The following is a 19683-nucleotide window of genomic DNA, read 5'->3' as shown; positions in this document are numbered from 1 at the left end:
AGCCGACTCATTGACAGCCGAGGGCTTTGTTTGTGTGCCCAACCAATCTGGGAGGGTGGTAATTGGACTCCCCTCCAAGGGCATCCCTGCTCTGCTCGGCCAAAGAGTGAGAGAGGGAGGGCGAGGTGGTAGCCGGCGGCCCTGGGCAGGGTTCCAGCCGAGGGAGGAGAGCTGAGACCTTGGGCTGCAGCCCCTCCACCCTCCCTCCAGGGGCTGTGGCCCCAAGCCTCCCTCATCCATGATGCTCAGCTGGGGCCTTACAGAAAGCCTCCTCCGCAGGGGGCACTCGGCAGGGCGAGGTGGAGCACCCAGCTGGCCGCCCTGGGTGACCTCCCCTCACAGGTCAGGCTGGCCTGGTTTGATCCCAGGTCTGGGGCTCACAAGTCAGCTGACCTTGGACATGGCCAAGTCCCTTTTCTGAAGGGCAGAAGAGACCCATCTCGAGGGGCCTGTGTGATTCTGCAGAAGCACGTTGGGACTAACCATCCCCAGCCTCTGTCCTTGGTGACCGTGGGACATGGGAAGGTCATCTCTGGGCCTCCCCATGCCTCAGTTTCCCTGTCTGAGTGGTCACGTTAAGGACGGTGCCGGTGTTGTGGGGCTTTGGTGGCCATATGGATAAGGCGTGGTCAGGGTTGTACTTGGCAACGAGAAATGCAGAGCGTTGTATGTCTTGCCCGACGGGCAGGCAGGTGGGCACAGAGGACCCTCCGTGCCAGCTGGGACTCAGGCTCTCCGTCCTTCCTTGTCCTCAGCCCCATCTGCCAACGTGGCCGCAGAGCCCCTTCCACACTCGGCCCAGGGAAGGGGAGAAGCCCTGGCTCCCGGGAGGCGTGGCGTGGGGGGCAGCCTGCTCCCCTGGGTGGGGACCAGGTGCAGCGCCTGGAGCCTGGCAGCTGGCGCCATGGGCTCCCGGGCCATGTGGCAGAGAGAGGAGCTGGTGGCTGCAAGTGGCGGCCAGGTGCGTCAGGCTGGGCAGAGCCGAGATCTGGGCTGCGGGTGTCCAGACGGGCAGGGCAGGGTGGGGACTGGCCTCCAAACCTGGCCAACTGGGATCGGGGTCCTCGTCCTGCCTGGAAGATGCCACGGGCTCGTGTTGTTGGTTGTGGGGCCTGGACGGTGGCCAACGTGTAGGACAGCAAGTGTGGTGTGTGGTGACAGAGGAGGGTGTGACAGGTCAAGGCCAGGATGGCGATGGCCTGTCCTCTCCCCTCCATCCTCCAAGCCAGGCTTGGGGACGTGGAAGTCCGTGTGTTGCTATGACAAAGAAAGGGTTTTGTTGAGCTTGTCGTTTGGGGGCTGCAAGTCCAGATGGCACAGAGTGGCTCGGCACCGGCCCTGGCTGTGTCACCTCAGGTGATGGCAGGATGGCAGACGCGGGACAGGAAGGATGGTCTCGGTCAGTCACGTGACCAGACAGGAAGCCAGAGAGTGGCTCAGAGCCAACGCGCTCTCATGAGAACTGACTCAGGCTCCCAAGGGTCATCTTGACCCCCCAAGAGCACGCTCTAGTGACCACGACCCTCCCACTGGCCTCCACGTCCCCAGTCTCTACACCACCACACAGGGACCAAGTCATGTGAATCTTGGGGTCCAACCACATAGGTGACCTCTTCTTCCTGTGTGTCCTCCAGCGTCTCAGTGGCCATTCCCTGAACACCAGCCCAGCTGGCCGTGGCCCTGGGTCAGGTGGAGCCCTGGGCTCCAGGGCACCTCCAGCCTCCCAGGCCTCGTCCTGCCTGGCGCTGTGTGAGCCTCAGCTGGTGGGTGTCTACCCCACTGCCCGGTCCTCCATGGGGGGGACACAGCTGTGCCAGCTGAAGTGCTGCTCCTTAAAGCAAAGTCTCCCAAGTGGCCTCCTGAGGCTCGGGTAGCTGTGTCCTCCTGAAGGTAGCCTCGTGTCCTGGGAAGGGGAGACGGCCGTGCTGGGCGTGGCCAGCTCCCGGGTGGTTCTACTGGTCAGGGGGGAGGCGGCCTGCGGTGGCCTCTCCCTCTGCCTCTGTTCTGGACTCCATGAATTTGGCTCTGGGAACCACAGGCTCAGTGCTTGGGAACCTTAGGCCTGTGTCCAGGGCCAGTGCCCTTCCCTGGTGACCCAGTCTGGGCTGAGGGGACTCGGATCACGTGGTTCCCTTAGAAAACCTAGGCTGAGCTTGCTGTGGGCTCTACCCACACATGGGCCCACCAGGCTGGTTCCCTGGCCCCGGGCCAGGACAGGGCAGGGGCCGACACCACACCCCACAGACAGGGACGCAGGAAGCAGCAGCTAGGCCGAGGAGCCCAAGGCCAGGCCTGTGGGTCTGGTCCCCCCATAGCAGCTTCGCTGGAAACCGGGCGGTGGGGGCCAGCAGGGCAGTGCCCAGAGCTGAGTCCTCTGGGCTCCAGGCATTGTCCCGCAGAGGCTGTGTCCCCCCCCGCAGTGCCCTCAGTCTGGAGCAGACCTTGGCTCGGGAGTCCCCGAGCCGAGCCCCACCCAGGTCTCAGCAGGTGGCAGACTCGAATCTGCAGGGGTCTTCGTCTTGGAATTCACAAATGGGGCCGGGGTCTCCCGGAGCCTCTGCTCTGTCACCTACAAGCAGAGTGCCCTGGTGGGACTGGCATGGGTTCCCCAGCCAGGCCCGGCCAGCCCTGCTGTCCTGTAGGGCTGCTCTCTCTCGGCCATGGTGACACAGCGAGGGCTCAAGGACATCCACACCCTAACCCAGAAGCTGTGAGGACACTTCCGACTGGCCAAGGGGAAGTAGGTCACAGATGGACAGGGTGATCCTGGCACCCCATCAGGTGGGCACAGCCTGACCCCGAGGAGTCCCAGTGACAGGATTGCCACTGTGACGTGGGGGAGGGGACAGGATCCCAGGGACAGGATCCTCCAGGATCCCAGGCGGAGAAAGCGGCCTCTCGGCTGGAGCCTGCAGAAAGGAGCGGATCTGTGCAGGAAGCCCGGAGCCAGACCTGTGGCCTCAGAACCACAGAGTGCCGGTGTGCTCGGTGTACTCGGTGTACTCGGTGTACTCGATACTCAGTGTGCTCGGTGTACTCGGTGCTCTGTGTACTCGGTGCTTGGTATGCTCAGTGCTTTGTGTGCTTGGTGCTCAGTGTGCCCAATGTTCAGTGTGCCCGGTGCTCGGTGTGCTTGGTGCTCAGTGTGCCCAGTGCTAGGGTGCTCGGTGCTTGGTGTGCTCGGTGCCTGGTGCTCAGTGTGCTTGGTGCTTGGTGTGCTCAGTGTGCCCGGTGCTCGGTAAGCTCAGTGCTTGGTGTGCTTGGTGTGCTTGGTGTGCTTGGTGTGCTCGGTGCTTGGTGTGCTTAGTGTGCTCGGTGCTCAGTGTGCCCGGTGTTCGGTGTGCTCGGTGCCCGGTATGCTCAGTGCTTGGTGTGCTCGGTGCTTGGTGTGCTCTGTGTGCTTGGTGCTCGGTGTGCTGGGTGCTCAGTGTGATGGGTGCTCGGTGCTTGGTGTGCTCTGTGTACTCGGTACTCAGTGTGCTCGGTGTGCTCGGTGCTCTGTGTACTCGATACTCAGTGTGCTCGGTGTACTCGGTGTACCCGGGCCCTCTGCAGGAATTCCAGGCAGCCCAGCCATCCAGCCTGGCCCTCCCTAGACGGTTGCGGGAGGACTGTCACTGTGCGTTCTGACCACAGGGCATCTTTCTCCTCCCCTCCTGCAGGGTCACTGCTGGGCCCCTAGAGGGTGCTTGTTGTGTGCACCTGAGCCAGCAAGCAGCGGTGACCGTGACGTGGCTGGTGTGCCCTGTGTGTGTCACCGGAGTCCAGTGATCACAGAGCTGAGGCCCCCGACCTGCGAGCCCTGGCAGTGGGTGCCAGGTGCTGGGTGCCTGCTCCCTCCCTGCAGCCCCGCCCTCCAGCCCTGCCCACTGTAGCGCACCCTGCAGGCCTGGTGAGCAGAGGCCCCAGCCCAGGCGGGGCCTCTGTGTCTGTCCACATGGGTCTCACTCTGCACAGAGCCCAACAGCACCCTGGTTGTCAGAAAGGAAAGCTCGTCTTCCGGCCCTGTGGGTCTCTGGGCGGTTCTGGTCCTGCCTTTAGCTCAGCCCCAGGGAATGGTGTCGGATTTGAAGGTCACAGGGGTCACAGGAGCCCGCGCAGGCAGGAGCGTGCAGCTGCAGAGCTCTGGGGGCTGGAGCTGGGAGGCCTGGCCACGTTGCCCGCCGGGGACCCTGAGCCCTGGGAGTGCAGGAGGCCGCCGGGCCATGTCCAATCTGGGCTGGACACTGACAGCTGCCCATGGGCACCTGTGATCATGCGCCCCGGCTCAGTCGCCCACCTCTTTGGAGTGAAGAGCTCTGGGGTCCCAGCGTCCTAAAATCCACCTGCCAAGGTGGGCCTGGGAGAGGGGGCTTCAGAGATGCGGGCCCCTGGGGGAGCCTGGCCCGTGCCCTCAGCCTGCACAGAGGACACTGCGCATGCCTGTGGCCGGGGCTTGCTCTCCGCCACAGGAGGACGCAGGTGGCAGGGGCACAGTGCCCCCTGGGGGCGCTCAGAGACGTAGCAGGCCCTACTTGGTTGTCACAGTAGACACTGGAACAGTCTCCCCTGGTCTCCTCGGGGGCTGACTGGAGACCCCACAGACCCCAGGAGCCACCATGCTCAGACCCCTCGATTCCCAGAATCCGCAGGTCCTCCTGCGGTCCCTGATCAGGTACACGCCACGTGAAGGCTGTTACACGGTCCTGTTTGGGGAACGGTGATAAGGGCTCTGTCCGCGTTAATGTAGACACACTTTTTTTTTTTCAAATATCTTCTGCTGAGGCTGGTGGGGTCTGCAGATGCGGAAACCAAAGGTGCGCGGAGTGACCGCGTGGGACTTGGAGGGAAGATGGGCAAAGCGGCGTCACATCCGGGCGGTCTGCACAGCAGTACTCAGGGGTGGACGGGCCGCCAGGCGAGGACAGGTGGGATCCAGGAGTGACAGGCTTTAGTGACAGGCTTTAGCGACAGACTGGCCAAAACACGGCGCTCTTGGTTGCGAGAGGCAGAAAACTCGAGAGAGCTGGATAGCAACAAGTCCTCCTGCCTGAGGTCACCAGGCCCTTCCCGGGACAGGGCAGACGCCCGCCCACCTCCATGACTCTGGCCAGGGGCCCGTCCCGCCAGGATGACCCTCAACTGCTGGCTGTGGAGCCTGCTCAGCCTCCAGCCAGGTGCCCACTCAGGCTGCCCAAGGACAGTCTCCTCACCCGAGTAGAGATGTCCTCAGTGAAGACAGGGAGCAGAGACTGACCCCTGTGTCCCACATTCCCAGGGGAGCGTCCAGTTGGCTGGCCATCTCTCAGACCGGTCATGTACAGATAACAGGGTGGGTCTTCCTCAGCCAGGGCAGGGACGTCTTGTAGGCCAGAAGACCAAGTGGACAAACCCGGGGGCTGGGTGGCTGGACGGCCTCTCCGGCTGGGCACAGGGCCGTGTGTGGAGCAGGGGGCCTGCTCTGCGCTCACGGCCCACTGGGTGCAGATGGGCCATGAGGCTCAGAGGATGGCTTCCTGCCTGCCAGACCACCACTGTCCCGTGGCCCTGCTCTGTCCATGGGAATGGTCCCCGCCTCCTGCCTGGCCCCTCTGGGGTCCTTATGAGTTGGCTGGTGGCCTTGCAGAGTGTGGGAGTGACCAGGCCCTCTCCCGCTTCCCTCAGAGCGGACACACCCAGCACAGGCCCTGCCTTCCCTGCCAAGCTGCACCCCTCCCCCTGCTGGGAGGGCTATTTTAAAGGACGCCCATCTGAGGCTTGTCACGCAATCTGTCACTCCTCTCACAAGCCCGAGGGGTAGACAAAGCGGGGTTTCCAGGTTTGGTTCTCCCCCTTCCAATGTGGAGTTTCCAGGCTCTGCTCAGGGCAGGGCTTTGGGGATACCGCAGCTCAGATGTCACCCAGATTCTCAGCCACCACTTGGAAAAGGGTGTGTGTCCCCAGATGCATGGGAGGGGTGTCCTGTTGAGGACAGGGCCCAGGGCATCCTGTGGTCCAAGCGTCCCATTTTGCAGTCGACAGGCAAAGGCCAAGAGGCAAAGCCAGAGGTCCCCATGGTCACCGCCTCAGCCCCAGGAGCCCAGGCTTCCTGGTGTGGGTGCTGCCTGTCCCACTTCAGCATCCCAGGGGCACCTCTGTGTGGGTCTTCAGCCTGGAGACAGAGCAAGGAGACACGGTTCATCCTGGAGCAATCAAGCACCACGGCCCACCAGGCTGTGCTGGGGAACTGGGCACCCAGCCGCACAGTGGACTTTGAACTGGGGAAAGAATGTTCCAGACAGAGTCCAGCAAGTTGCGGGAGGGTCTCACGCAGCCAGGGCAGAGCCCCCAGGAGGAGAGGATGAGGGTGAGGGTGCAGAGCCGGCGCGGCCACGGGGCACCGTCTGATTCACATTCTTCAAGGCTTGTTCTGTTTATGGAGAGAGGGTCGATGAGGGGAGACATGCCCAGAACAGGGAGACAGGGGCGACTGCAGCCGTCCAGCTGAAAGACGGCAGTGACTCCGACTAGAGTGATGGTGACTGCTGGCCTCCGAGCTGTCTGGGCTGCTGCACGCACTGCTGAGCGCCTGCTGTATGCAGCCACCAGCCAGGCCCTGGTTGAGGAGGTGGCCTGGCTGGAGCGCTCTTGACTTCTCGGAGCTTCCACGTGGCTTAGGAAGTGGACAGCGATGGCTGCATCGTGGTCAGCTTGTCCCCACCCTGTGGGCACAGGGGCCTCCCGAGCCGCAGGAAGCACACCTGCTGTGCGGGTCCCGTCCGCTGCATTCAGTGTGACGTTCCCTGTGCGGGGCCGACCGCCACTCCTCTCCTAGCCAGGGCGGGCGTCTCCCAGACCAGGGCCAGCGCAGCCTGCCTGGATCTGCCCGCCTCCCTGGACTCTCCGGACTCTCTCAGCTGCTGGTGACCCCGTGGCCAGCTCCGTCAGGCTTGAGGAGTGTGGGGAGGACATGCTGGTTCACAGGACCGTCAGCCAGCTCCCCTGACCGTGCTGCAGGGACAGGCGCTCCGCCCAGGGGCAGGGAAGGCCAGGCTGTCTCTCATCCCCACCACACGCTGGTCCCCAGTCAGCAGGAGGCTCGCCGGGGACCCCGCCTGCCGGAACAAGGGCATCCCTCAGGAATGGAGCTGCCGTGCCGCGGGCAGGAAGGGCGCTCTGGGCTCCTGCCCTTGGGACCTGCCCCGGGGGCTCTGCTGTTGGCCAGAACTCACTTCGAGGGTGCACCAACCGCGGCCGGGAGCAGAGTCTGGACGCGCTGGTGGGGACGCCAGCGTGCCTGCCGCAGCCCTGTGACCCCCACAGGACCCGGGCCTCTGCCGTCGGGGCCTCTGGCCCCCGCGCTTCCCCCCTAGCTCTTGGCTCTGCCTCCCGCCTCATGGTGGCCACATTCTGGGGACCACCCTCTCCGTGGGGTGGGAATGATGTCCTGGGCCACCCAGTGCCCAGTTCCTGCCACCTTGTCCCCTAAACGCCAGGACTTCAGCATCCGGACTGCAGAGTGTCTTGGAGGAAGGCCCAGGTGTCCCACACAAGCCATGGGCCACTTGGTAGGAATGGCGAACCCTGAGGTCCGGTGTCAAGGCTGTCCGTCCTCAGCCTTGCCCAAGCGTCCCTGTGTGTAGGAGGGCTGCCCAGCCTCAGGTGGCTCTGACCCTGGGGCCCAGGAAGCATCCCCAGCCGAGGGACGCAGACACAAAAAGGCCATTTGCACCGCACCTTGGGCTCTGTCCCCTGGCGTGGGCTGCAGCGCTCCGGGAGCCGTGCTGCATCTTTCCCAGGTCCGCCCTGTGGACAGGCGGCCCAACCGTCTCAGCCAGAAAGGACTCGTGGGGGATTGCCTGTGTAGGAAGCCAGTGCAGCCACCCCCGGTCCCAGCCATGTCACCAGGGTGGCCGGTCCGCAGGGCCACACCTGTGAGTCTGTCTCCCCCTCGTCCCCAGCTCCTGCACTGTCCTGGCTATGGCCTGGCTCCCCCAGGGGCCTCAACAGCAGGACGAGGACCCAGCCCCTGAGCTGTGCCCCGCTGTGGCCAGAGGGACACTGCCCAGCTCAGACCATGTTCTGGAGCCCAGGCCTGTGTGGGCAAGGGCAGAGCCTGGGCGGCCTCACCTGGGTGCCTTGGACTGGGAAAGGGCTGGGCCTCCAGAGGACGGGGCGCTGACCACAGCAGGGTCAGGCCCCCACCTCCGCCTCCTTAGGAAGGAGGGGGAGGGGGCTGCAGCCACCACAGGCTCATGTGGCCAGGGACCTGGGCTTGTGTTATGCCCGGTTCTGCTGAGCCAGAGTCCCCTGGTGAGGGGGACAGGTCCCAGTGTCATCAGGATCATCGGCCACAGGGAGGTGTGGCCGCTGGCGCCTCTTCTCCCCCCTTTGCCTGTCCTGCAGTGTTGGATCTGGGTCCATCATCGGCACCACTGAGACCCAGTGGTCATAGGAAGGGGTCGGCCCAGGGAGCAGCGGGGCCAAGCTATAGGATGTGAGGGGACCTGTCCAAGAACCGTCCAGCTCACCTGCTCTCGTGTCAGACCAGAAGCTGAAGCCAGGTGAGGGCAACTCCACAGGACGTGCAGGGCCAGGAGCCCCTGGACCTAGGCAGGTAGCTGCGGGGCAAGAACCTCCAGGGGCGCCCCATAGAGCCCCTGCTTCCTGGGGTGACCCTGTGCCCTGGTTATCCTCTCTGAGCCCCGCCTTTGGACTGGCTGAGTAACTGCCCAGCGCTCAGCAGGGGAGGCACTTATGGGGAGTGGCACCTGGGGAAGGTTCTGGAACACCGTGCTGTGGGCGTTGGTATTGCTGGCTCAGGCTGTGAGCTGCAAAGTCTGGGCTGGAGGCACAGCTGTTGGCAAGGTCGGAGTGACCTTGAGATGCCCCACAGGAGGTGGAGGCTCCTCAACTGAGTTAGACACCCAAGACGGCAGCAGCCAGGGAGGCAGCCTCCGTGTGCCCAGCACGGTGCTGGCCCTGGACGTGCATCCAGCCCAACCCTCATGGCCTCCCTGTGAGTGGGAACTGCCTTTGTCCCTGTCTTACGACAAGGAGACCACACACGGCCAGTCTAGCCTCAGAGCCCGCGGCCCTCATCACCACCTTCTGCTACATCTATTAAACAGAGATGGGAAGCCCCTCAGCTGGGTGCTGCGTGAGGCCAACTCAGGTGACCGGCTTAGTGTCAGTGAAATGAGGAGACGCAGAGCGTTGCTGTTAGTGGGCCATAAATAGGTGGCTCTTCCCCTGCAGGGGCAGTGGGGTGTTAGGGTGAGGATGCTGCTGATGAAGGTGGTGCGGGAGGAAGATGGAGGTAGAGGTGGTGGTGATAGTGATGGTCATGGTGAAGACTGATGGCAAGGGGCTGATGTTGATGGAGGTGATAGTGGAGGTGGTGATGGTGATGGTGGAGATGGTGATGGTAGTGATGGAGATAATGGTGCTGGTGGTGGTGGAGATGGTGGTGATGGTGGTGGTGATGGTGGAGATGGTGGTGATGGTGGTGGAGATGGTGGTGGTGGTGATGGGGATAATGGTGCTGGTGGTGCTGGTGATGGTGGAGATGGTGGTGATGGTGGTGGAGATGGTGGTGGAGATGGTGGTGATGGTGGTGGAGATGGTGGTGGTGGTGGTGGAGATGGTGGTGATGGTGGTGGAGATGGTGGTGGTGGTGGTGGAGATGGTGGTGGTGGTGGTGGAGATGGTGGTGATGGTGGTGGAGATGGTGGTGATGGGGATAATGGTGCTGGTGGTGCTGGTGATGGTGGAGATGGTGGTGATGGTGGTGGAGATGGTGGTGATGGTGGTGGTGATGGTGGTGATGGTGACGGGGATAATGGTGATGGTAATAGTGATGGTAGTGATGATGGAGATGGTGATGGTGATGGTAGAGATGGTGGGTGATCGTAATGGAGATAATGGTGATGGTAGTGGTGGTGACGGTGATGGAGATGGTGGTGATGATGATGGAGATAATGGTGATGGTGGAGATGGTGGGTGGTGGTGATGGTGGAGATGGTGATAATGGTGATGGTGACGATGGTGATGTCGGAGACGATGGTGGTAATGGTGGTGATTGTGATAGTGGTGGAGGTGGAGATGGTGGTGGTGGAGATGATGATAATGGTGATGGTGGTGATGGTGATGGTGGAGATGGTGGTTATTGTGATGGAGGTGATAGAGGCGATGGTGGTGGTGGTGATGGAGGTGATGAGTTATGGTAATGATAATTGTGTCCCTCAGGGCCCCCTCCCTACCCTCGGGACCACGTCTTAGAGCAGTGTGTGGGAGCCGGAGAACAGTAATGCCCGGGCAGTGGTAGTTTGCTAAAGGGATCGGAGATGATATCCTTTATGGCGCTTCCCTTTCTCTGGTAAATTAATCGTGATAGCAGGGAGGACTGATGGTTTCTAATGTCCTCACAAAACCAAAGAAAAACTTGATCAGTTTTGTCTGGGCTTATGTCCTCTCCCCCCTTGGTTGAGGACGTTACTGGTCTGTGAAATCCCCAAGTCTGGAAACTGCAGCTACCTGGCCCGTCATGCTGCCCTTCCAAACGCTCTCTGGTAAACACGCACACGCACACACGTGTTTGGGCACATACACTCCTCTTAGCTCCTGGACCCTGGGCCCCCTGACCCAGCCAGGGACCTGCACCAGTCAGCCCGCCTGGCCCAGCGGTTTCCTAGACAACCAGCACAGAAATGCTACATGGGGTTTAAGCAGCAGAAATAATCAAGAGTCATACTGGCAATTAACAGCCCTGCGGTCCTTCAGTGGCTCCATGAGACACTCTGCGTAACCCACTTGTCCCTCCAGGGCCTGGACATGTGTGGCCCCAGCGTGGACGTCCCAGGGTAGCCCCCAGTTGAGTTGTCTGCTCTGCTCCCCTCTGCACTTGCTTGAACTCTGGGGCCACCTGTGGACGCTCGGCAGGACCCGGAGGCCCTGCCCCCTTGGGGCTGTCTCCAGGTGGACTTGTCCAGGGAGAGTGCGATGGCAGGTGTGCAGGGCGCCAGGCAGGAGGCGCACAGGGCCACGTTTGGTCCTGATGCCAAGCGTGGGGGGCAGTGCCAGCCCACGGGTCGGTGCCTCACCTGGAAGTCCCATGTCCTGCGCCTGCGGATGCCCTGGGGGTGCTTTGGGGTCCTGTGCTGGCCCTCAGGCTGGGCAGCCAGCTCAGACATTGCGCATCTGCTCAGTGTCACACAGCAGGTCTGTGAGTCCGTGTTTTGTTGTTACAACTGAATTAAATTCCAGACGGGTCATTTATAAAGAATCAAGGCTCATTCTGCTCACGGCTCTGAGGTCCTGGGGGCTGCACCTGGTGAAGCCTTCCTGCGGGCAGGGACCCTGCAGAGTCCCACAGCCACACAGGGAGTCGTGTGGGAAACAGGCACGGGCCCTAGTGGGGTCCTCCTCCTCTTTTGGGCCACCCCCAGGACCCCATCTAAGCCTAACCCTGCAAATGCCATCAACATATGACCAAGGCTGGAGTTCAAGGTGACTTTGAAGGAGAGGCATGTCCCCACCCCAGCGTGATATGGAGAGAGGAGGCCGTATTCCTTCCTGGAGCGTCGCTGAGGTCATGGAACGTCCAGGCCCTGTCCCAGGAGTCAGGGAGGGTGGCTGGTGGCTACAAGGCAGGTGCTGAGCTGACCTGCGTGGTGTGGGCGTGTGGCTTGGCTTTGTCTTGGTGACCGTTACTGCTGCTGTCCATCAGTTGGTCAGGCACCTTCTTCCGTGTGCCCAGGTGGCCAAGGCCATCATGCAAGGAAGGGCAGGTAATGATGCAGGAGGGACAAACCTGAGCAGAGGACGAAGTTAGCTACTTACGTCTGTGGTTGCTTGACTCGTTCTCCCTGTTTATGTGAGTGTGACAAAATGACCAACTTATATAATTGGCAACTTTGCTTTTGGCGATCTGCTTACCGTCTCAGCCGCCCGCTGCTCAGTGCTCAGTTGCTGAGTCTGTGGAACGCCACTGCTTCCGGCGTCTTCCGTGGACGGACACTCTGGTCCTTCCAGGGTACTCTCCTCGCAGGCCTTCAAGCTGCGTGGCCTCAGGGCCGAGCGGGCAGTGCTGACGAGGGTGCGGGTGCCCAGGCAGTCACCAGAGCAGTGGGACGCCTTCAGTGTAAATGAGACTGCTCTCCCGATGGCGGGCACCCGTGGTCCGGCGCAGGGCGTGGAGGGCAGTGCGTGCAGCCCTCCCTGGATAGGCCTGGCGGTTAAATGGCCAGCAGCCCCAGCGGCACTTCCAGCAGGGCCTGAGCAGAGGGGCCTCATCAGCGTCAGCAGTGGAGTCAGCCACCGGAGGCCGCCTCTGCTGGGAATTCATGCTGCGGAGCTGGGCGTTTGGGGAAGGGGCGGAGAGCCGTGGGAGCCAGGCCACAGGGGACCCCCGTTGCCCTGCTGCCCGCTAAGGCAACATGGCTGCTGTCACAAATCTTGAGTTGCAGCCTCAGGGCGCAGAGGGCTTCTTCTTGTTCCCACAGCCCTGGGGAGCAGAGACCCACTCTGCATTTCACCTGGGGACCCCACCACCCTCTAAGGCCTCCAGGTCCAGAGCCTTAAGCTGACAGAGCAGGAAAGGGAAGAGAAGGGGGGTGGGCTTCTTCAGAGCCTAGGGGTGAAGGGCCCCGCCGTGCTCACGCCCCATTGGTGAGAAGGAGTCACATGTCCACACCCGGGAGCAAGGGCAGTTGGGAAATGTAGTCCCAGGCTGCCCACCTGCCCCCTTCCCACCTCAGGATTCCCTGCTCAAGTCAGAGAGGAGTCTTGGGCGTAAAAGGAGCCAGACCTTTCTCAGAGCCCGGACCCGTGTTCACGTTGAACTGCAAATGTGTTTGGGGTATTTGAGTAAAAAAAAATCACATTTACCTTGGAAAACAGAACCGGGGAGACTGCCGCAGAGGCCCACGGGAGGTTGGCCTCGGTTTGAAACCAGTCATTTGATTTCTGGGCAGTTTTGCAGTTTCCCGGAGGAGAGGCCAGCCGCTGACCACGCGGTGAGCGTGGGTCCTGCTGTGGAGCCCCCAGGCCCAGCTGCGTATCCGCTACCTCCCTCATTCCTCACTCCCACGCATGCACCTCGGACTGCTGAGTCGGGAAAGCCCACACTGGCTCAATCAGGAATCGAATCACGTTTGTTTATTGTCTTTGTTTTTAGGAGAAAGTAACTGTAGGCAGGACAATGGGCATGTGTCCCTCTCCCGGAGGCAGCCACCTGCAGGTGCTCCGATGGGCTCGAGGCCTGGCAGCTCTGTGCCAGAGGCGGGCGGAGGCCACATGCAGGAGGGCCGTGGCGTGGCGCAGGAGTGCGGCCGCCCTTTTGCTCCGCAGAGCTCTGCTTCTGCCTGGGAACAGCTCTTGACCCTCCATGGCCAGGACTGGGGTTCATAGGTGTCCCCAGATTCTGCAGGCAGTCCCTGGAATCAGGATCCTCTTCTCCCTAGGACTTTCCCCAGGAGAGCAGGTCTCGGGCTTCAAGGGACGGGTCAATGAGAGCCCAGCACCGAGTGGGGTCGGCGTCCAGCACCATGACCTCTCTAAGCGCTATTTCTCTCTTCTGCACAGAAACCCGCGCGGACCGCAGTAAGAAGCTCTTCCGGCACTACACGGTGGGCTCCTACGACGGCTTCGACGCTTCCAGGTAGGACCCGCGTCTCCCTGCCAGGACCTCTGGTCACGGGCACTGTGCGGCGTGAGCGCTGGGCCAAGTCGCGTGGAGCGCGCAGGCCCCTTGGTCTGCTTCCCCGGTGTGTCCCCTCATGGGCTTGCGGAAGCCACCGTCTTCCAGAGAACCTGCCCGTGGAGTGGCCTGTGTGGCCCCAGGGCCTGGGTGGAGCAGGAGGCGGGGACACAGTGCCATCTAGGAAACAGCAGTCCAGGGGCTGGGCGGGCAGTGGCCCAGGAGCGTTCCCCATGGGCGTGTCCCCCTGGAGTGTTGGGGCCCTGCGGGGGCCTGGGTTCTCACCTCAGGGGGTTCCCCTCTCCGTTCCTGCCACTGCCCGGGCTTCCCTGGCTTCCTGTTTGTTGCTGAAGGCCCTTCTCCTGGGGGGGGACGCTGGGCAGGCCGTGGGGGCTGGTGTGTTGTGCAGGAGCCGTGCTCATCCAGTGGCTAGGCCCGAGTGGGCCGGGCAGGACTGTCCCGTGGAGATGAGCACTCGCCGTGCCCGGGGCAGCCCTCCGCCCCCCACTCAGCCAGGTGAGGCTGTGATGGCCAGGTGCTCCCCCCCCCCCAGAAGCTCGGTGAGCAGCATCTCTCCTGGCCACTGTGCCCTTTGCCGCGTCCCTGTGTCCCCGGTGGCGGGTTCCTCTTTCCCTTCATTTCTGTCCTAAGCCACAAGTGTCCCTTGGCTATCCCTGCTGCCATGCTGGGTGCAGGGGTGAGGGGAGCCCACACCCCACAGGGGACTGGGTTGACCGGAGCCGGAGGTGGTGCAGGGAAGGGAAGGAGACACAGGTATGTGACGGCGGCATGTGCTGGTGGCCGACCGCGGGCCTCTCTGAGAAGCCCAGCAGCCAGCCCTCCGAGGAGCAGGACCAGCTGGGGAAGGGTCCCGAGGCCCGGCCCTGGGTCCTGCCTGACCCTGGGGTCTGTGAGGAGCAGCTCAGACCTGCCCTGACTCCTGTCTGCCTGCCTCGGGACCCGGCCCAGGTTGGTGCTGTTGACCCCTGAATCATCACGCGGTGGGCGTCTGCTGTGCCGAAGTCCGTCGTCTTTCGGTGGCTTTCTGTTTCCTGCAGCCCCGCTGAGCCTCCACACGGACTCGCCTGCCCGGGGCCTGACGTCAACGGTGACAGTGCAGGGTTTCTTCTGACTGGCCCCTCACCACACACGATGCCCCCAAGGTCCACCGTGTTGTGGCAGGTGTCCACGTGGTGTTCTTACGGGGTACAGTGAACATGTTGCCAGGTCCCCACCTTGACCGTGTCTGGCGCACCCTTGCCTGCCACCCAGCCGTCACCCTCTCCAGGCCTCTGTCCCCAGCCTGGAACCTGCCCAGAGCCTGGTCCCCAGCTCTGCACACACACGGGGTTTGTCACGTCAGGTCCTCGAGGTCCGCCCTGGGCAGGGTCTCTTTGCTTCTTGGGGCTGTGGAGCTCCATCGTGTGGACAGGCGGTTTCTTGCCCCCCCTGGCCCCCCGCTGCCCTGGGGTGGCTGCTGCCCAGGGAGACCCAACACGGGAGCAGCTGGTCAGACCTCCACCGCTCACACCAGCCGTGCTCTGCCCCGGGCGCCAGGGGGTGCACACTCCCAGGTCTTGTCCCACTTGCCCACCTTGGGACCTGGGTACCATTGGTGACCTGCCCGTGAGCAAAGTCCAGAAAGAGCTCAGGGCCACTGGCCTCCAGGGAACTGTGCCTGACGCTGGCTCTTCCCGACGGGTCTGGACCTGGGCAGAGGGGGGGTCACTGCAGAGAGTGCACCTGCTCAATGGGCCACCTGCTTGTGTGCTTCCCTCCTAGCGAGGAGGGTCTGGGCAGAGCCAGTGACCCTCAGCGCCCAAGGCTTGGGGAAGTGGGCAGAGCTGTCACCAGGGCAGAGCTGTCACCAGGGCTGCTTGGAGGCTCCAGGCAGGGATCTGGGGTCCGGGTGAAAGGTGCTCTCTGGAAGCTGAAGGGCCCTGGCCCAGGCTTTAGGGGTGCCATGTCCCCAAAAGGCCCGTGGTCTGTGGGGCCCGAGCCCCGGGGGGGCATCCGCTGGTGTGTCCTGTGCCTGCAAACACCTGACACGTGAAACAGGTGGCCCTCCGCTCTGGGCCACTGCCCAGGGGAGCCATGGGAGGACCTGACTTGATGGAGCGGGGAAGGGGAAGGATGTGAGCCGCTGCCTGGGGTCCTAGGTAGAGGCTTGTCACAAGCCCAGGACCAGAACACACGGGGCCCTCGTGGCTGTGCAGCCAGAGTGGCGTCCTTGTGGGGTGACAGCTGCTCCCTGGGCGGACGAGGTGGAGCCGGGTACTCTGGTGCCAGAAGGACCAGTGAGCTCCGAGGACCTGCCACCTGACCTGCCGCCCTGTTGGCTGTGTCCAAAGGTTGTGTTCCTTGTCTGTTCTGAGCTCTGTGGCAGAGGAGAGGGACATCCAGGCCACAGCAGGGTCAACAGGAGCTTCTAAGCGATGGGTGGAAGGTTCTAGTTCTGGCTCCCGAGCCACCCTGACCCCCATGGCCAAGGGGCACAGAGCTGCGGCCACCACCCGCCTCCTGGTGGCCCCTCTCCTCTTCTCCTCCGGGTTCAGCCTCTGAGCCTGGTCACTGCACTCTGAGGCTGCCCCTCGGCCACCTTGTAAAGCAGGGGTCGTTGTCCACTGGACAGACAGACCCTGAGGTGGAGAGGGGAAGGCCAAGTTGTGGGCCTGCCCCCTCCCCATGAGCATCTGAACCCGAGAGTGGAGCCTCCCTGCTGAGGACAGGAGTCCACTGCCCAGGACTGGCCTGGTGCAGGGAGGACAGGGTCATCCCCTCCTGAAGCAGCACTGGGAGAGAGTTCCCCTGGCTCTGCACCCGTCTGGCCCCTTCCTACTGGCCCTGGGATGGGCTGAGGAGTCTCCTGTGCTCAGAGCCAACAGGACTTTCCTTGACCACTCTGTGGCCTTGGCAGGGCGGGGAGGGCAGTGAAGGAGCTGAGGACAAAGGCACGGGTGTCACGAGCCGTCGGACGAGGTGGCTCTGGAGTGGACATGGGTGGAGGCTGTTCTTGCTCCTGATTGAGCAGCAGCAGGAGTCTGGGCTGTGCCCACTACAGCGCGGGCGCAAAGCCACCAGGAGTTCATCAGCCAATTCAGAATTCCCATCAGAAGTGGGCCGTGAGCAGCGGAGCCCTCCCGCCAGTCAACACCCGCCAGGGCAGCGGGTTACGTCCGGGCGGCACGGAGGCCCAGCCTCCCCTGAAGAGGCAGCTGAGATCAAAATGCAGTGGAGGCCAGCTCAGGGAGATGTCTCCTCCCCCAGTCAGGAGCTCCTCCTCTCCCGCCCCCTGGTGTCCACGTAGGCCTGGAGGCGGAGGCCAGTGTGTCAGTGCCCTCTGGGATCCCCACCCCCTGCCCGGACAGCAGGCGAGAGAGGGACCTAGACAGGGCCACACACGTGAGGGTCCGGAGGTCCTGGGCATTGCCCCGGGGCTTCTCGGGAACCTCGGTCTCGCTGTGGAAAACCCACCCAACTCGGCCCAGGAACTGCAGGCTCCCGCTCCTCTTAGGTCAGGAGGAGGCCCCTGCGGGGGCCTAGGACCTCCGGATGGACTCACGCTAGGTCCAAGGACCCTCCCGGCCTCTGCTCCACCCATCCACACCCCCTTCCACTCACCCCTCTATCCGACCATCCTTCCTTGGTCCATCCATCCATACAACTGTCCTTCATCCAGCCAGCCGTCCACTAGCTGTCCACCCATGCCCCCTCCTGTCCAGCCGTGCATCTGCCTGTTATCCGCTCACACCCGTCCTGCCCCCACCTACCCACCCATTCTCAGTCCACCCACCCACTCACTCTCCGCTGGTTCAGCCAGTATTGTCAAGAGGCCGCCTTGACCTTGGGGGGCTGAGTCCGGTGAACGGAGGACAGTCAGCTGCAGGCAGAGAGCTCCCCCGGAGGCTGACGGAGGCTGACGCACTGAGCCACTTGGCTGCACTTCCCTTAGAGCCCAGGGGGCCCATCAGCCAGCCCTCGGCGGGGAGGCAGGGACAGTCCCTCTGAGGAAGGGACTTCTGCTTGACACCTGAGGCTGAGGAGGAGTCGGTGCTGTGGGGGCAGCAGCAGGGGCCAGCTAGGAGGCCGGCGGTGGTATCTGGGGAGACCTGCGCTTCTGGAAAAGTCTGGAGCCTGTGAAGCAGAAGCAAATGGCTGGTGGAGTGGTGGGACGGGCAGGGCCGAGCAGGACACCCGTCTCCCAGCCCAGCAGTGTGGTGGGGCTGGCGGGAGGCCAAGCCCTGGCAGTGAGCGGAGAGGGCGGCTGGGCTCTGCGGTTCCCTGGGATTCCCAGGGAGGAGCTTCCTGGAAGCAGGTGGCACAGACCTGGTCCTGCAGGTGGCCAGCTCCTCCTGTGCCTCTGGCCACACTTTGCACAGGGTGGTCGGTGCTCCCAGACTGCTGGGAGGGAAGGGAGGGGACGAGTAGTCACTGTCCCTCGGCCTCGGTAAAACTGACCTGCAAGATTCATGTAGAAGGGTTGCAAGCTGTGCCCGTTGCCCTTCGTATTTTCATGGTTTTCAAGCAGCATTTTTATATTTGATAAATTGGTAAGTGGAAATAGATACATGGGGTAGAAAATCAAAATGTGCAGAAAATAGAGTGTGAGGAATAGATCTCTCTCCCAGCCCAGCCCCAAGTTCTCCTCCCCAGACAGAAGCTTGGTTGCTGGTTTGCTGAGGATCTTTCTAGAGACAGGCTCTGAATATAGAAGCATATATGTGTATTATCAGAGCCTGACTGAGTCCCTGAAAAATAAGTTGTCCTAAGTTTTCTCCCAGACTTACCTCTGTGTGACCTTGGGCAGCTCACACACCTTCTCTGAGCCTTCAATTCCTGCTGTCTGCAAAATGGAACTATTTCCACTTGGTCCACATTTGCAGCTGTGTTCATGCTAAGAATGAATAGAAAACGTGTTTGGTGCTCGCAGCTCCAAAGAGACCCGTACTGAATAGATCCAGGGGGCTGCTGGGTGGCACCAGTCCGAGAGGGCAGCCGGCTTTCCTCTGGACCCCCACGTGGTGTCCTAGAAGACTGCGTCCCTGTAAAGGTAGTGAGAACTGAATGGCAAGGAACTGCCCCCTGTCCCCTCCACGTCGTTTGGCATTCTTACATCTTATCACTCCTGAGACTTGAAGGAGGGGAAGCCGCTCTGGGGACGTCCTCAGGCTGGACGCCAAAGGAGACACTGTCTGCCTGTCCGCCCCGCGGTGGCTGGCGGGACCCGGTGATTGGCCACGGGGCTTGCATGGCAGGCCCCGTGGCCTGGAAGAGAGGTGGCTTTACGCTGGACGCTGTGCGTTTCCGTATGTCTGGTTTTTACAAGGACAGAGTGCTTTCGAGGCACAAGTGGACAAGGTGGCTCTCAAGGCGCAGGCACAGGGAGGTGTCCCGCCAGCCCACAGCCCAGCTGCACCCTCTTGCTCCCCTGCGTGATGCGTGTGGTGGCCTCTGCACCCGTCATTGTGCCCTTCCAAACCCCTCTGCTCCGTGGTCTGCATCCTGATGGACAGTGGGCCCAGTGCCCAGTGGGAGACCTGGGGGCCCTCTCCCCCTGCCTTCCCCCACTGCTTCTCTCCCTCACGCAGCTCCTCATGAGGGTCCCAGTCTCCTGCCTCCCCATCCCGTCTACGTGGCCTCCTCTTCACAGTAACCCACTGCCTAACTGCCCAGGGCCTTTCCCTCGTCCACTCTTGGTGAACTCTCCCCTTAATCTTTGTCGTCCTCACATGTGCAATAAAAGTGACCCATCAATCAGCGCAGGCCCGCAGACAGGCCAGGAATGGGGAGGAGTCTTCTCCCCTCCCCATCTCATCTGCATCCCACTGGGCAGGAGCCACCTGTGGACACTGCTTCCCTCTTCAGATGATCACCTCCCCCATCTCTGACCACAGCGGGAAACCTTGGCGGCTGGGAAAGAGGAGGCTTTCTCAGTTTTTACCTGTCTGCAGTTTTGAACGGTTCTTGCTAGTTGGTCACTTTTAAATGACATTTTTCTTTCTCGTTTAATAAACTTTGGACAGTGT

At 62.3% G+C, this 19683-nt stretch overlaps 1 protein-coding gene across 2 annotated transcripts in view; it reads left to right on the top strand.

The window, feature by feature from the left end:
- The window catches only part of SHANK2 (SH3 and multiple ankyrin repeat domains 2), a 415901-nt gene that overhangs the window by 259332 nt on the left and 136886 nt on the right, over positions 1-19683 (top strand). For both annotated transcript variants that reach the window (XM_081260598.1, XM_081260599.1), the window contains one exon: positions 13543-13618. In XM_081260598.1, the coding sequence (XP_081116724.1) occupies positions 13543-13618 (76 nt within the window). The remainder of the gene's footprint in view (positions 1-13542; positions 13619-19683) is intronic.

Source organism: Spermophilus citellus, assembly GCF_964194105.1.
Source record: "Spermophilus citellus genome assembly, chromosome: 2".
Classification (NCBI taxonomy): Eukaryota; Metazoa; Chordata; class Mammalia; order Rodentia; family Sciuridae; genus Spermophilus; species Spermophilus citellus.
The sequence above is the reverse complement of the archived record's forward strand: the minus strand, read 5'-3'. Positions and strand labels throughout refer to the sequence as shown.